Genomic DNA, 14,287 nt, shown 5'->3' on the forward strand with positions numbered 1-14,287 from the left:
AAGATACCCATTTCATGATGATTTCTGTTTAAGGCTAAGGCTTCACGTTGCAGAAATGCAGTCTTTTTGGTGCAGATTTTGCTGCAGTTTTTTGCTGCAGTTTTTTTGATTAGGCAGAACGTAGAAGTATAAGAGATTCCTAGATAGTTGCCATTCCTTTTTAACCATTCTTGACTTTGGCTCAAAAAAAAACGCAGCAAAATATCCAACAAAAAAAGCTGCTTTTCTGCAAAGTGGCGCCTCAGCCCAAAGGGGTTATCCAGTTTCTATCATCCTCAGAGTATGACACCCAGGACCCCCGCAGAATACCAGTACTGAGGTAGCTCAGGAGAGCGAGGCTGCTCACTAGCTGTACAAACTGTAGTGGTGAGTGAAGGTACTGCATCGCTGCCCCATAGACTTCAATGGCCCATAGGCTCTCTAGAAATCTGCTACAGGTAATCTTCTCTACTCAATTCAGTGGGAATCAGTTTCAGAAACCTCTTCAAAAATGTTTTTAAAAAAAAGCTGTAAAGGGGCTGTTGGGGGAGTTGTCATTGATTTACCTTGTCCACGGATCGCTAATGTTGGATCTAATCCATTACCTGTGAGATCGTATGACCTGGAGGCCATGACATGACCAGAACCTCCAGATCCATCATCAACAAGGTAAATCCATTAAAATCCCATTAAAAAATGCTTTAAAATCCTGAAGACGTTTTTTTCTGCCTGATAGAAGAACTTTCCCTTACAGATTAGCGGGGATGACCCGCTAGGTTTTCCTTTATCATTTCTGCTACTTCCCCAAAATCTGGCTTCTTAGGGTATGTTTACACGACAGAAAATGGATTCAGTGTATGAACATACCGCACGGATAGCCGTGACGGAATGCCGATGCAGTGCACTGGCATCCAGTCGCGGCATTCCGCTCCGGATTAGCCCTGAATGAATGAGCCTAGTCGGGAGGGAGTCTCGTGCGGAATCCGCGGGAAGAAGGGCCATGTCGCTTCTTTTTTCCGCTACTAGCTAGACGTTTTTGACAGCGGATTTTGAGGCGGATTCCATGTCATACTCCGCTCTGTGTGAACGAGCCCTTAGAAAATCTTTTACTTTTTCATTTGCTAAAGAAGCAGAGGCACGGCTCAAGAAGGAACAGTATTTATTAGAAAAGAAAACAATATATTATAGAAATCTCTGAAAGGTCGCCTTGTCTCATTTCACTAGTGCCACAACTCATCATCTGTCACACAGCTCTCGCACAGCCTGCGCCAGGCAGACCTAGTCACACACATACACACACACGCGCTTCCCTAAGGGGGATTAAACATGGAGACCATGTTTACAGTGCCTGAACATTTACAGTTCTCGTGTAAGAGCACATCTGCCGCGAAGAAGGGGCGGGTTGTAAGGTTCACATATATAAATACAAAGACTTCCCGTTCTAAGCTACTCCTGTCAATCCGAACAGTTCTTTAACCCTTTCCCAACTGCCCACCCATCTCTCCTTAATCCTCTTGACATCCCACAGCTCTAATTTTCTGGACAGCGGAGAAGGTCGTATTTCACGTATCCAACTTTTTCCACTTGCTTTCGCCACGTCATACGCCAGAAGAAGAAATCTTGCAAGAAGTAGTATTTACCTGCAAGAAGAGGACGTATGAGTTTGACCGAACATAAAAGGGTTATATTAGACATTTTTCAGATTGACATATAGGCCATGTATGCCAGTTTTCTATCATGCAAGGCATGACAAAGTTGGAATAGATTTCAGTGCAGTTGTATGGCCAGATGAAGAGTATATCTAATTTATAAGTAGGTGTCCTCCTCATAAATGAGGAACCCCCTCCATTGGTGCAGGGGATGCAAGTCTTCATAAATCTGCCCTATTGTATTTGTGGGATTTTTAAAGATCTGTAGTGCTACAAGTTCAATTCAGAATGTACAGAGAAACAGGTTCTTTCATGAAGACTATTTCATTTGTCCGTACCACTTTAATAACCCCTTTAATGCTCATTTGGCCAACAGCTGTTCCTCCACACTTGGCTCAGTGTGTATGTGTAATAGTAGAGTAAGCCACTGCAATACACCAATATATTCCAGGTGGACAAAGGACCCTTGCCCAATCCTTTCTTCCCTCACCACCAACCATTGGGGGAAGCTTGGAAGACCCCCATACACATAATATAGGTGGTCAGTCCTGCCAAAATTGGTGAATTCGGCCAAATTTCCTCTTAGGGGGAGTTCACATGGAGTTACGTGCCGCGTGATGTGGCACGTAGACGCCGCGGGACTCTTTGCGGGCCGTACACGCTCCCATTGATTTCAATGGGAGCGGGGATCGTATGCGCCGCGCTAGTTTGCGGCCGTGCATTTATTCACTGTATTATTCACTGTACCCACATTATACTGTTGGTATATCATTACCTTGATACACAAAGACATCATGAGAATCAGAAGGAACTCCTGTAAAATCTTCATCTGTGCTTTTTGGGTATCCCTTATCCACAGTCTGTGATTTCACATCAAGTCTATTAAAAGAAATTCATAGTTACTATTTCTGTCTGTTCACCGCAGGTCACGTCCTTCATATTAACCATTTTGTCTTAAAAACTTACCTCCAGTATCTATCACCATTGAATAACAGGACCTTCCCATTATCCCGTGTAATAGCACCTAAGATTTTATCTACATCCTTGTCGAATCCCAGTTTGTCAATGCTACGTGGTCCCAGGACGCTGCTTCCTGTATACTGCCAGAATTTGCGACCTGCAATAGATATGAGTAATATTATAGCAAGTTATAATACATAATGCATGACCACAGGGACTGTATCATCCTCATCCAACAATACGTTTCTTACTGATAAGAGCAATTTACTAGTAAGTATGTGCAGCCTGCCAGAAAACCAACTGATATCCAGAAGAAGAATCCATACATGGTGTGATGGGGAATGCCCTAGGGTGTAACTATAGGGAGTTTGATGTCTTACTACCAAGCTATTCTGTAAGTCAAACTATTGAAGAGTTTTGAAACATGACTTAAAGGGGTTGTTTAAGATATAGATATGAATGGTCTACCTTAGGATAGTTTGTCAGTATTAGTTTGGTGGGGGTCTGACACCCAGGACTCCAACTAATTGACTGCCATGGCTACTGGATAAGCTCAGAGTGGGAGCTGAGAAGCAGTTACCAGGCATGACCACTAGACTAGACTAGACCACTTAATGTTCAGAGTATTCTGCTTCCGGGTCTGTGCATTATGCAGATCAGTAGGAGGGATAGGGTCTCAGACCTCTATAAAATCTGACAGATGGAAGGCTGGAACTCTCATTCCTCTGTCTCCCATGACTCCCAATGGCGTCACTGAATCCCCTCTAGCTGCGCCATGTGCCTAGAGAAGAGTTGGTCTTGTGAGCAGGAGGTGGAGCATCAGAGGGGAGGCAGAGGAAAAAGAGTTCTGGCCACCCCAGTTACCCTCCACAAAGGTAATAAACATAGTTACATAGTTACATAGTTACATAGTAGATGAGGTTGGGTGAAGACATCAGTCCATCAAGTCCAACCTATAGTCCATTGTATAGTATATATAGTCCATCGTATAGTATATATCGTATCGTATAGTATAGTCCTATAGTCCAGTCCATCAAGTCCATCCTACAGTCCAATGACTCTGGGGAACCAAGTTGTATATTTGTAATACAGCTTATTGATAAGCTTTATTATTCTCTGGACAACCCCTTTAAGACTAGATCGGCAATAAGTCATGGCAGACCATTTTAAGATATCGGCCAAACCAATTTCATTCCAAAAGAAAAGTCCCCCTTCTGTAGACAACTGTTTCAGGGTTCTTGCCTCTTATCAGTACAGGGCAGGACACTTGTTGACTAGGTTAGAATCCTTTGATATATCCCTTGAGATAATATTTCTTGTTGTAGAGACTTCCGACTGGTATGGGAAGTTTTACAGGCAGTGCAAACTGGGAAAAAGTTATGCAAATGAGCTCTCCTCCAAAAGAAAGAAAACAGTCTTTTGAGAGGTAACACTGTGTAAGTCAACACTGGCTTGGAGGTTAACGTGCAAGGTGTTCTTCCTTTTGAAGAATAGGTCTTTTTTTAGGGAGCATTGCCTGTAAGACTCTCAGGGGACACCAGTTCTTTGAATAGTACGTTGGCGAAGAACCGTTTCACAAACGTTGCATGTAAAATGAAATATTCTATAGTATAAATGTAAGCTTTTCATATAGTCACACATAAAGCTTCAAAATGTACACATTGGTGATCATGTAATCCCTCACCTGAGAAAAAGAAGATCTTCTTGCTTTGAGGATCCTGGAATACAGTGTCAATATTGGAAGGCAGAGCTGGCCAAGTGTCTGTTATTGGGATAGAAGTCTTAGGAGGACCCTTCGCAGGTAATTTCCAGTACACCCTGAAATGGAATTTACGAGATCTTATCAACACTGAAGGAAACATGGCTCCACATTGTACAACCATCTAGTTTGACATTTGTGTTCCTCTTACCCATCCTTAAAGAAGTGAAGTTGTCCTTGGATTTCAGCAATGGCGTCAAAAATTTTCACTTTGCATGGGTCTTGTGTAGGATCAACAGGGACATCGGGATTCTCAGTGGTGGTGGTGGTGGTGGTGGGTGTTGGAGTGGTCGTTGGTCTTGGCTTCTTGGTGGGCTTGGGTGGAGAAGGCTTTGGACCAGATCCAGATCCTTAAAATGTAGACAAGAATTAATCAAGTGGTTCCAGCTGCCGCACTATCTGCAATATGCCGGGTAATTAATCACTATGACTTCTACTGCTGGGTTGCAATATATCACTGAAGTCTAGATGTTGACAGTAAAGAACACATTGGTTCTTGTTTCTTTTTGGCTGATTTTAATTATTGCATTTCTTTAAAGGACCATTAGCAAATGCAAGAACCAGTATCCAATATAAACTTCCGATAAAATGTCCCCGCATCCCCCGGATAATATATTCTGAGCAATATGTAGCAGTGATAGGTGTGCTTTATATAGCACTGCTCTGTTTACACATATGTAATCAAGAGTTTCCGAGTAATAACCCTAATTCCTCCATCACTCTCGCCATTGCCAGTCATTGCGGTTCCCTTTACAATCAATCCACATTTACAGGTTGCTCAGCAACAGCACAGTTGCCGGTGAAAATGATTTACGTATGAGGAGAGAAGCAGATCTGACTGTTTTTAATTATCATAAATAGCACGTCAATTGGTCTTCAATGGAACAATGGCAAATACCGAATAAGCATGGCGCATAAATATTAATTTTATATCATACCGTACAGATACTGGATCCCGTTAATGTCATCCTCATGGAGCTCGAAGTCTTTCACGTATTTGTACATGGGGTACATCAGTGCATCTTGGACGCTGCTATGCTCAAGTCCTAATGCATGACCAAACTCATGAGCGGCCACCAAAAACAGACTGTAGCCTGTGGAAAAATATTAGATATGTGATGGAGACGTTATGACAAAACGCAGAAGATATATTTCAAAGAGATCGACCATTGTGGAATGGGATCAAATCAAACCAAAAACTCTTCCCATAAGGAGACCCATCTTAGATAGATGGTTCGAGGATCTTATCCATATACAACTCGGTACTGGTTGCCTGTATTAGACGTCTTAGGTGCAATTCAGGAGGGGTTCTGGTTATCATTAAAGAGACCCAGCCAACTGGTACCATGCTTGGTCCTGACCCTGACATGGTTGTTCGCTCTTCTTTTTGTAGGAGTTTTTGGTTGACCTGATTTGAGATAGTTTTTGTCCTTCTGGAGAACTAACTTACATATTTTTTCCCATAGACCTTGAAAAAAAACTTCTCCATATGCCTGCTATGTGTCTGCACTCTTTCAATTTACAGGTCAATAATGGATGGGTTATACATGGAGAAGCAAAATCTTATATAGGTATGGCAACCCCCTTGCAAAAATGAGTCCCTTGTTAATTCTGCTTCACACAACTACAGTTCATCATTCCAGGACAGGAGTCCTCCACCGTCTTCCTCTTTGCTTCCCTTGAAGCAGAGAAGGGATGAGTTATCCTTGGCAAGAAGGAACCTGAAATCTACTTTCTAGCGTTCCTTCACCATTATGGGTACTTTTCTATTGCCTGACGAGATTTATTGGCTAGGGATGAGCCGTAGACTACAAGTGTTGCGAGGTCAACATTACGGAAGGAGGACCGGCCAAAGCTATAAAAACATGTTGGAACATACTATGTATCATACATTATAATATAAGCGAGTACCACCTAATATAAAGATTGCTTTATGATATGTACCTTCGTCTGGGCAGAATCCCCATTTCTTATCGTTGTCATAGCTGGAGGTAGTTGCACACCATAGCTTCTTGTCGTTACGTCCATCGCTTGTGCATTGGTTATATGTCTTGCCCAGGAAGGTGAAGGGGAACACGCAAGGGTCACCTTGAGAGTTTCCACCAATCACGGAAGTATCTGCATGAAAATTGTCATGAAAATTTGTCACATCTTCATATATCCCTCATATACTAGCACAACATATTCAATTTACACCCCGCGAATACTATGAAGATTGAAGCATTTACCTCTGTTGGGGCAGAATCCATATTTGCCATCAGTATCATAGTTGGCGGTGGTACCGCACCAGCGATATCCATCTGAACGGCCTTCTGTGGTACAGGAGGAATAAGACTGACCATCAAAAATAAAGGGGAATACGCAGGGTTGACCATCACTATTGCCGGCATATGTGTACAGCACTGGAGAAGACACAAATAATAGATTATTAGTTAACCTTTCACTACCATCTTCATTGATCATAACTACTGAATATTATATAAGTGCCCAAAATTTCTGAAACTTATTCCAACTACTTTTCTATAACTTTAGGTAATCATATACAATAGGTTCTTAGCCAACTCCAACCACCAACAACGTGTCTTAAGCTGCCCATACATTATTATGAAGAGGAGGGTATCCTTGGGCCAGCGAATTAAAGGGTCATGACTAGTATAAGCCATCAATATTTAGGTCCCGGAAAACCCCACTAACTTAACACAATTATTTGATGGTACTGGATGAAAAATGATGACGGCTAAAGCTAATTTTAGCTCGTAAAAGTCGAATAAGAGTGTCTTAAGTCAGTGTTAAATAAAATATATATCAGTCTAGGTGCTATGTTTAACCAAATCATAAAAGGCTATTAAACTCAAAACCAACTTGATAAATTATTTAAAGGCATCTTGTAGCATTATATCTAATAGTTCCTGCATCCGGAGTGAACGCGCAAGTTATGATGTTTTATTTACAATGGTTACACAACCCAGTCCGAGCTTTGCTCAATATGACATGGAAAGCGGTTATTTATAAGACACTCTGTCTTATTGCATCTCTGCCTTTGGACTATAGTCATTGTACTTACACTCGCTAGGACAGAAGCCGAATTTTTTGTCTTCATCAAAGTTGGCTGTTGTGCTACACCAGATGTGTCCATCAGATCGCCCAGCACTTGTGCAAGAGTTGTAAGTCTGACCATCGAAGACAAATGGGAAATGGCACAGAGCTCCATCTGCATTACCAAATCGAGTCTTCACCACTGGAAGCGAGAAAATGGGAATTTATTGACAAAAAATGACATGGGTATAAAGGTGAGCACATTGAAAATTGTAGGCTTAATATGGCCCATGAGGGTGCACTCATTAAAAATTGAAGAAAAGTTATTGAGGTATTGTCTGCAGGTTAAATGTTCCAAAGTCTACCAGAGTGACTTCACTGAAAAGTAAAGGAAACCTTACATTGTCTACCAGGTGACCTCACTGAAAAGTGAAGGAAACCTTACATTGTCTACCAGGTGACCTCATTAAAAAGTAAAGGAAACCTTACATTGTCTACCAGGTGACCTCACTGAAAAGTGAAGGAAACCTTACATTGTCTACCAGGTGACCTCATTAAAAAGTAAAGGAAACCTTACATTGTCTACCAGGTGACTTCACCGAAAAGAGAAGGAATCCTTACATAGTCTACCAAGTGACCTCATTGAAAAGTAAAGGAAACCTTACATTGTCTACCAGGTGACCTCACCGAAAAGTAAAGGAAACCGTACATTGTCTACCAGGTGACCTAACTGAACAGTGAAAGAAACCGTACATTGTCTATTAGGTGACCCCCACCGAAAACTGAAGGAAACCTTGCAAGGTCTAACAAATGCAAAATTAAAATGAATCTGTAAGGTTATCCTGCAAAGACACCTTTATTGCTGTTCCCTGCCGTCTTCTTGACAATAACGTTACCCTTTATGCTAATTAGGTGGTAAGTGCCAAGAGGGCGGTCACTTCAGAGTCCTGTCTAACTTCTTCCCATGTGCCCTGACTGACAGCACTAGTCACTATGGTGGTGCTCTGCTTTCGTCCTGGTTATTGCATGCAGCAAGTAGCGTACCACTCATGTGCTGGGGATGGAGATGTCTAGGACATGAGAATTCAGTGTGGGAGTGTCATGATGTCAGAAAAGCTGGCAGTGTCAATCAGGGCACGGGGTGATGTGTTAGGCAGGGCCAAGAACCAAGACCAGGAACATTAATTAGCATGATTAATTAAAGCTAATTTTTTTCAGCAACGACAATGCGGTGCTCAAGCTGTTAAAGGGTTTTCTGGGACCCCCGGGACCCCCACAGATCAGCTGTTCGAAGCAGTTGAGTGAGCACCACTTTTACTGTAAGGCCAGTGACGTCATCTTCATTTATCATGTTCCCTGTTTGCAGTTCAGTCCCACTTTAGTAAATAGAGATAAGTCATCTATGTAATTCCCAGGAAAATCCCCTTAAGTAGCTGACCAGGCCCTGGGAGTCACTTGGTAAGGCCAAAGCACCTGACGGACTCCATTTAGGAACCCAATATAATATAAAACTGTGAACAATTACTTGCACTGTGTTAGTGATGACAGTCAGACTTTGTCACTTATTTTACAGTGTAAAGTTTCCTTAAGTAAATAGCTGATATCCATTTATAAAGAAAGTAATTATTCTAGCTAACGAACTGCGTTAATTGAAAGATGCCTTAAAGCGAAGTAGCTGCTTCCAACATCTTTCTTCTGTTTCTTGTTAAGTATCTTAGAAAATTGCAAACATAGTTATCAAATCATGGCATATTTTAGGCATCATTAGCTATAATTAATTTTAAGGTTATTCTTCATAGCTAGTGTACATAAAAGGTTAATTTTCATGGACTCACAACTGTGTGATATACATAACATCACCCTATTGTTCACGGTTCACACTCACCCACTCCGGTTCCAAGAGTCCAGTTCTCATCCTCATCAAAGTGAGCGTCTCCTTGTACGCCTTCCCCAGGTGGGTATGCATGAGCCAAAAGACCGTCCTTGCCATCGAAAGGATATGGATCTCCATGGTCTGTAAGATTATTTATGGGGTCATATACATAGCATTGTTCCTGCGTTGTATTTAGGCTTATCTTCACATGGCTAAAGATTCACTTTGCTAACCTACAACTGAATTTAAGCACCCTGGTCTTGTTGGTATATACCTGGAACCCAGCTGACCCATTTCCAAGCTATGACCTCAAAATTTCTAAAACTTGTTCTTACTGATAAATGGGATTATTAGAATATGTTGTATTGTCTGGAGGAGAATTCACTTACTGTCAGATCCGAACAAAATGTTAATGTCAGGTTCCCCATTGTAGATACGGGTAAATGTGAGAGGTGATACATCACTCCAGACTTTGAAGGCACGGACAAAGGCATCATCGATTACTTCTGGGTCAAGGTCAGGAGAGTAGTTGAGGATCCTACACGTAAAATATGGTATTAAAAGAAGGAAAGAAATATATACTTGTGCATAACTCAAAATATCCATGAATGTCAATGTCCTTTATCTGGAAGCCATAGGTTGGTTTTGCCAAAGGTTCATTGGACATAGAACCAATTGTAGCATAATTCACTTCACGTCATGTGTGGAACCAGCCAACTATCTCATGGTGCCCCAACTCTCCCTCAAAAGAGGATGTGGACAGATCAAGCACTTGGATTTCAATGTCCAATTCTTTTGACCTCAGGGATGATAAGTCTCCACCAGAGGTGTCTAGTCACTAGTAAGGTCTGCATTGGTATAATACCGTGGGACATAAGATACGCCTGAACTTCCATCTACCAGAATTCAAATCTAACACTCTATTCAGGTGCATCCGTTTAACTGGTGCAAAAAACGGACACAAACAGATGTCCATCCATTCACATAGACATCATCATCCTTTTTTTGAAGGACACAAAAACGTAGTATACCATACTTTTGCGTCTGTCTAAAAAAACTGCAGAGACTGACCCGTTTTTTTTTAACATTGATGTCTATATAAACAGATGACCATTCGTTTGCCTCAATTTGCGTCCATTTTTTACATCTATTAAACCGTCTGCTAAAGGTATGCAAAAAAGTGACTGATGGAGCCTGGGGTCATCAGGAACTAACGTAGATTTCAGGTATATTAAGGCCAACTTTTTGGCATGAGTTACAGTAAATTTTTGGCCAATTTTTCGCCAATGATGCTCCACATTTATACCAGTAAGGTTCCATTCAGATCACAGTTTTTACATCTGTTTAACAGAAGCAAAAAATGGATGCAAAAAACAGACTCAAATCCAGATAGATGGTCAGTCGATGACATAGACATCAAAGGTAAAAAAAAATTGTCCTTCAAAAAAGGGACAGAAACAGATCCATTTTTTTTAAGATTGATGTCCATTTGTGTCCATGAAATCCGTTGCATCAGCATAAAAAAATCAATTTGGGTCCAGAAAACCTCTTTAACCTCTCATGTAAGAATAGAAGCATTGTAGGAGTTTAGCTAAACAATTTGGTGTGTTTGGGAACATGCACCTGCAGAACTATGAATGCAGCTCTGGATTACAACACTTGCACTCTATGTCACACCTATAGGATATCCTCAGGTATCACAATCACCATGGCCACCACACATAGATATGAGTAAAATGTGAATATATGAGGGTCACTTACTTGTATGTAATATCATTATGATCCCACTTTAAATCTCCCTCGAATGTCTGAAACTTTCCCACATCTGGGACGCCACATCGGGGGCTATTCATGGCCTTCATTGTTTCTGAGTCAAGTTCTCCAGTTTCTTTAAGTCCCATTTTCTTCTGCATTTTGGTAAGTGCCTTCTGCAGGGAGTTATGACTTGAGTCTCCTTGAGACAGGGCCAAATAACCATAGCGTGAAAGATATTTCTGTGGAGAAACCGAAATGTCACATAAGGACCTTATTTATAACATAGTCAAAAGACATGGTATTGAGTAGCCATATGGCGAGATAAGCAAGATATGGCTTCGCTTTACAGAGAGGATATAGAGTAGCCATAGGGCGAGATAAGCAAGATATGAACAAAGTGGGTATAAATTACATAGGATATCAAGATAGAGATAAAGGGGTGTAAAGTGGTAGAGGGGAATATAGTATTGGTGATGTCATGTATAGAAGGTGTATATAAGATATGAAGGGTATTTTACCTCCGCTGTCTCCAGGTCACTTAAGTTGCTCCTTATGTCCGATGGGAATATAACAGATACAGGTTTAAGGTTAGATGTTGGAGCCGAATGACTCCAGGCACACAAGGTGCCAAGAAGAAGCAGTACAGCCAGCATTCTTAAGGTGACAACCAGCTCCTTTTCCTTCCTTGCCTCCTTTCTGCATACTTCTGTTTATCTCCACTATATATACACCTTATTGGCTGAATCACTAAAACCTCAGACCACAAGATTGTAACACATGGTATGTAAGGGGCGGGGGAGCAGTGTGTCACACTTGCACACTCGTACGGATGGAGGGGAGGGCTGTGTAAGTGTGTCACACGGAATAAAAATAAAAACTACAGACATTTCATCATTGTTGTGTCAATAGAGTGGAGTCACATCCTGTTATGTATGCAATAAACACACAAAATACACTAAATCTGTTAAATCCAATTTGTAATACCCTATATGGGAATTTTAACGAAATAGGGTAGAATCCCCAATTCTGGACCCCCATTGATTTACCAGCCTGGAGACAAGTTACAAAAACTTCCCATAATATGGAGACCTGGAAACTGAAATGCTTTATTTCCCATGCGATTGCACTATGTTTCCCACATGGTAATGTCTTATGTGGATATGAAGATGCTATAGGGGGTCAGAGATCAAGGTTTAAGAGATAGGATGGGGACCTCTACCCGATTTAGCCCAGGGGCTTTAATCCAATACCAAATTCTGAAATTATTTTAGGTGGCTCAGGCATCATATAATAGGGATTTTTCCAGAACATAATACGTGATGATTCCCCCATTGTCTATGTACTGGGACCCCTTCTGGTCAGCAATGAAGTGGCCACAGTGCACTATGGGAATGGAACTCGGTTACAATACCAGGCACAGCCACACATGTATTACAGGGCTGTACACACAAGAATCAAAGAAGCTTTATTGGCAAGTCCGAATAGATATTTGGCATTGCCAAAGGAAGTAAGGTGGGGGGGGGGGAGTTGGGGTTGGGGGGAGGATGGTGGGTACTGAAGAAAACATGGCACGTACAGGGTGTGTACCTGGATCAGCTTTGACCTGTAGGAAAACCCAACAGCAGTTGTTCAATTCCTCTATAGCATGACCATATGGGCAATATAGTATAAATAGTTCCCATAGAAGTCAATAGGCGGTCTCTGTAATGCACAGACATGTAGAATCCTCCATATAGAGAGATGCCCTTTGCAGTAGTTTACCGCTCAATCTTATAGGGGTTTTCTAGGCTTATATGACTGATGTCCGATCCTTAAAACAGGTCATCAATCAAAAATGTTTTCTATATGGCCGTGCTATATATATAGTAGTTGAACGTTTGCTTTGTGGATAAGCAGTCTGAAGAAACAGCGACATTCTTTGTACACTGCTTCTGCTTCACACGGGATGTAATATCATATTCATTTCTCAGTCCCATCCAAGTGACTGGGGCTGAACTACCAAACTACTGCTAACACTGGGGAAGGTAATGAAGGAATGGTGACATGGCTGTGAGGAGGGGGCTATGGACAGTATGTGAGAAAGGAGGGCTATGGGGAGCAGAATATGTGAGAGGCAGAGAAGTAGTTATTGAGAAGAATTGAGCAAACTCTGAATTTGAGGTCCCATGGTCTCAATGGTATCTGCAGGAAGCAGAGATCTCCTATTTACACAGCAACCCATGCTAGAAAAAAAAGAGGTCTTACTGTGATCTGATGACTTATTGAAGAAGGTGAAAGCATAATAAGACACTGTGAGCAGACACTTATTACTACTGATGGTCTGGACCATTCCTTGGAAAATACAATCAGAGGAGTTTTCTAATCCACTGCATTTCTTTAAGGAGTCTCTATGGACAAGGGACATATCACTTAGAATGACCTATTGTACTGATGTGAACCCTATTTAGATCATTGCTCTTTTTTCAGGTCATATCTTAATAAAAAAAAAAAGAATCCACAACTTATTGTGAGAATAGAAGGAATGTTACAAGGCTAAAATCAGCAACATCCAACCACAAAGACCCTTACTCAGCAGCACACAACCATGCACCCCCTTACTCAGCGATACATAGCCACACACCTTGTCTCAGCACTACACAACCACACTTCTGAACTCGGCGGCACAAACACACAATAAGAGATGTAAAAATCCTGGCGAAAAAATTCCTGTCTGCTGAGAATACAGAGCACATCCCTACGTCTGCTGAAATATAATTGTCAGCGTATGTGTCTCAAGCGGTTTCATCCTGTGCCTGTCAATGTCTGTCTACAGATGTGCCAATCTGGGTATGTATATGTCAGACCGTATTAATATATACAATGTGGGTCAGTGTAAAGCAGTGTGTCTATGTCTGTATGTCTGACAAGTATTAACATCCCTGCGTCTTGTGTCTTTATAGTAATTGTTGATCTTATCTAGAAGTTGGCTAGAAGCAGATATTGTCTAGCATAAGAAAGTGGTATAAACTACTTAAAGACATACATACTATAGAGGTGTTATTTACTAGAGGACCTGAAGCAAGGCAGCCCAAATCAGGTTGCCCCATATTACTTCCCCCTTAGCAAATAAGGGAAGATCAAAACAACCCAAGTTCCTTTATTTCTGCAAAAGATTGGCGAGAGGAACAAAAACATGTATGGTGACATGAACCATGCCAGCAGGAGGGCTACCACTTTCTATGTGACCTTTCTCCTTTGTGACCACTCATGGTGCTACCTGTGCTTTATCACGTGGCT

The 14,287-nt window shown here is 41.5% G+C and overlaps 1 protein-coding gene across 1 annotated transcript; it reads right to left on the reverse strand.

Annotated features, from left to right (window-relative positions):
* Window positions 1-1,177: 1,177 nt before the first annotated feature.
* Window positions 1,178-11,685, reverse strand: MMP9 (matrix metallopeptidase 9). The gene is made up of 13 exons (XM_075277383.1): window positions 11,530-11,685; window positions 11,018-11,250; window positions 9,646-9,794; window positions 9,269-9,397; window positions 7,412-7,585; window positions 6,576-6,749; window positions 6,292-6,465; window positions 5,286-5,441; window positions 4,499-4,697; window positions 4,273-4,406; window positions 2,595-2,745; window positions 2,404-2,507; window positions 1,178-1,619 (listed from the first exon to the last, which is right to left on the reverse strand). Exons 1-13 carry the CDS (start codon window positions 11,662-11,664, stop codon window positions 1,510-1,512), a joined length of 2,022 nt encoding a protein of 673 aa, XP_075133484.1. The 5' UTR covers window positions 11,665-11,685; the 3' UTR covers window positions 1,178-1,509.
* Between the last annotated feature and the right edge of the window lie 2,602 nt (window positions 11,686-14,287).

This window comes from Leptodactylus fuscus, chromosome 6 (assembly GCF_031893055.1).
Source record: "Leptodactylus fuscus isolate aLepFus1 chromosome 6, aLepFus1.hap2, whole genome shotgun sequence".
NCBI classification, from domain to species: Eukaryota; Metazoa; Chordata; class Amphibia; order Anura; family Leptodactylidae; genus Leptodactylus; species Leptodactylus fuscus.

Bases quoted from the DNA above. Each gene is read 5' to 3' on its own strand.
- MMP9 (XM_075277383.1), bottom strand. From the start codon at position 11,664: ATGCTGGCTGTACTGCTTCTTCTTGGCACCTTGTGTGCCTGGAGTCAT. The intron at 7,586-9,268 runs GTGAGTGTGAAC...TCTCGCTTCCAG, and splicing joins GACTCTTGGAACCGGAGTGG to TGGTGAAGACTCGATTTGGT. The intron at 1,620-2,403 runs GTAATGATATAC...CTCTTCTTGCAG, and splicing joins TGATGTCTTTGTGTATCAAG to GTAAATACTACTTCTTGCAA.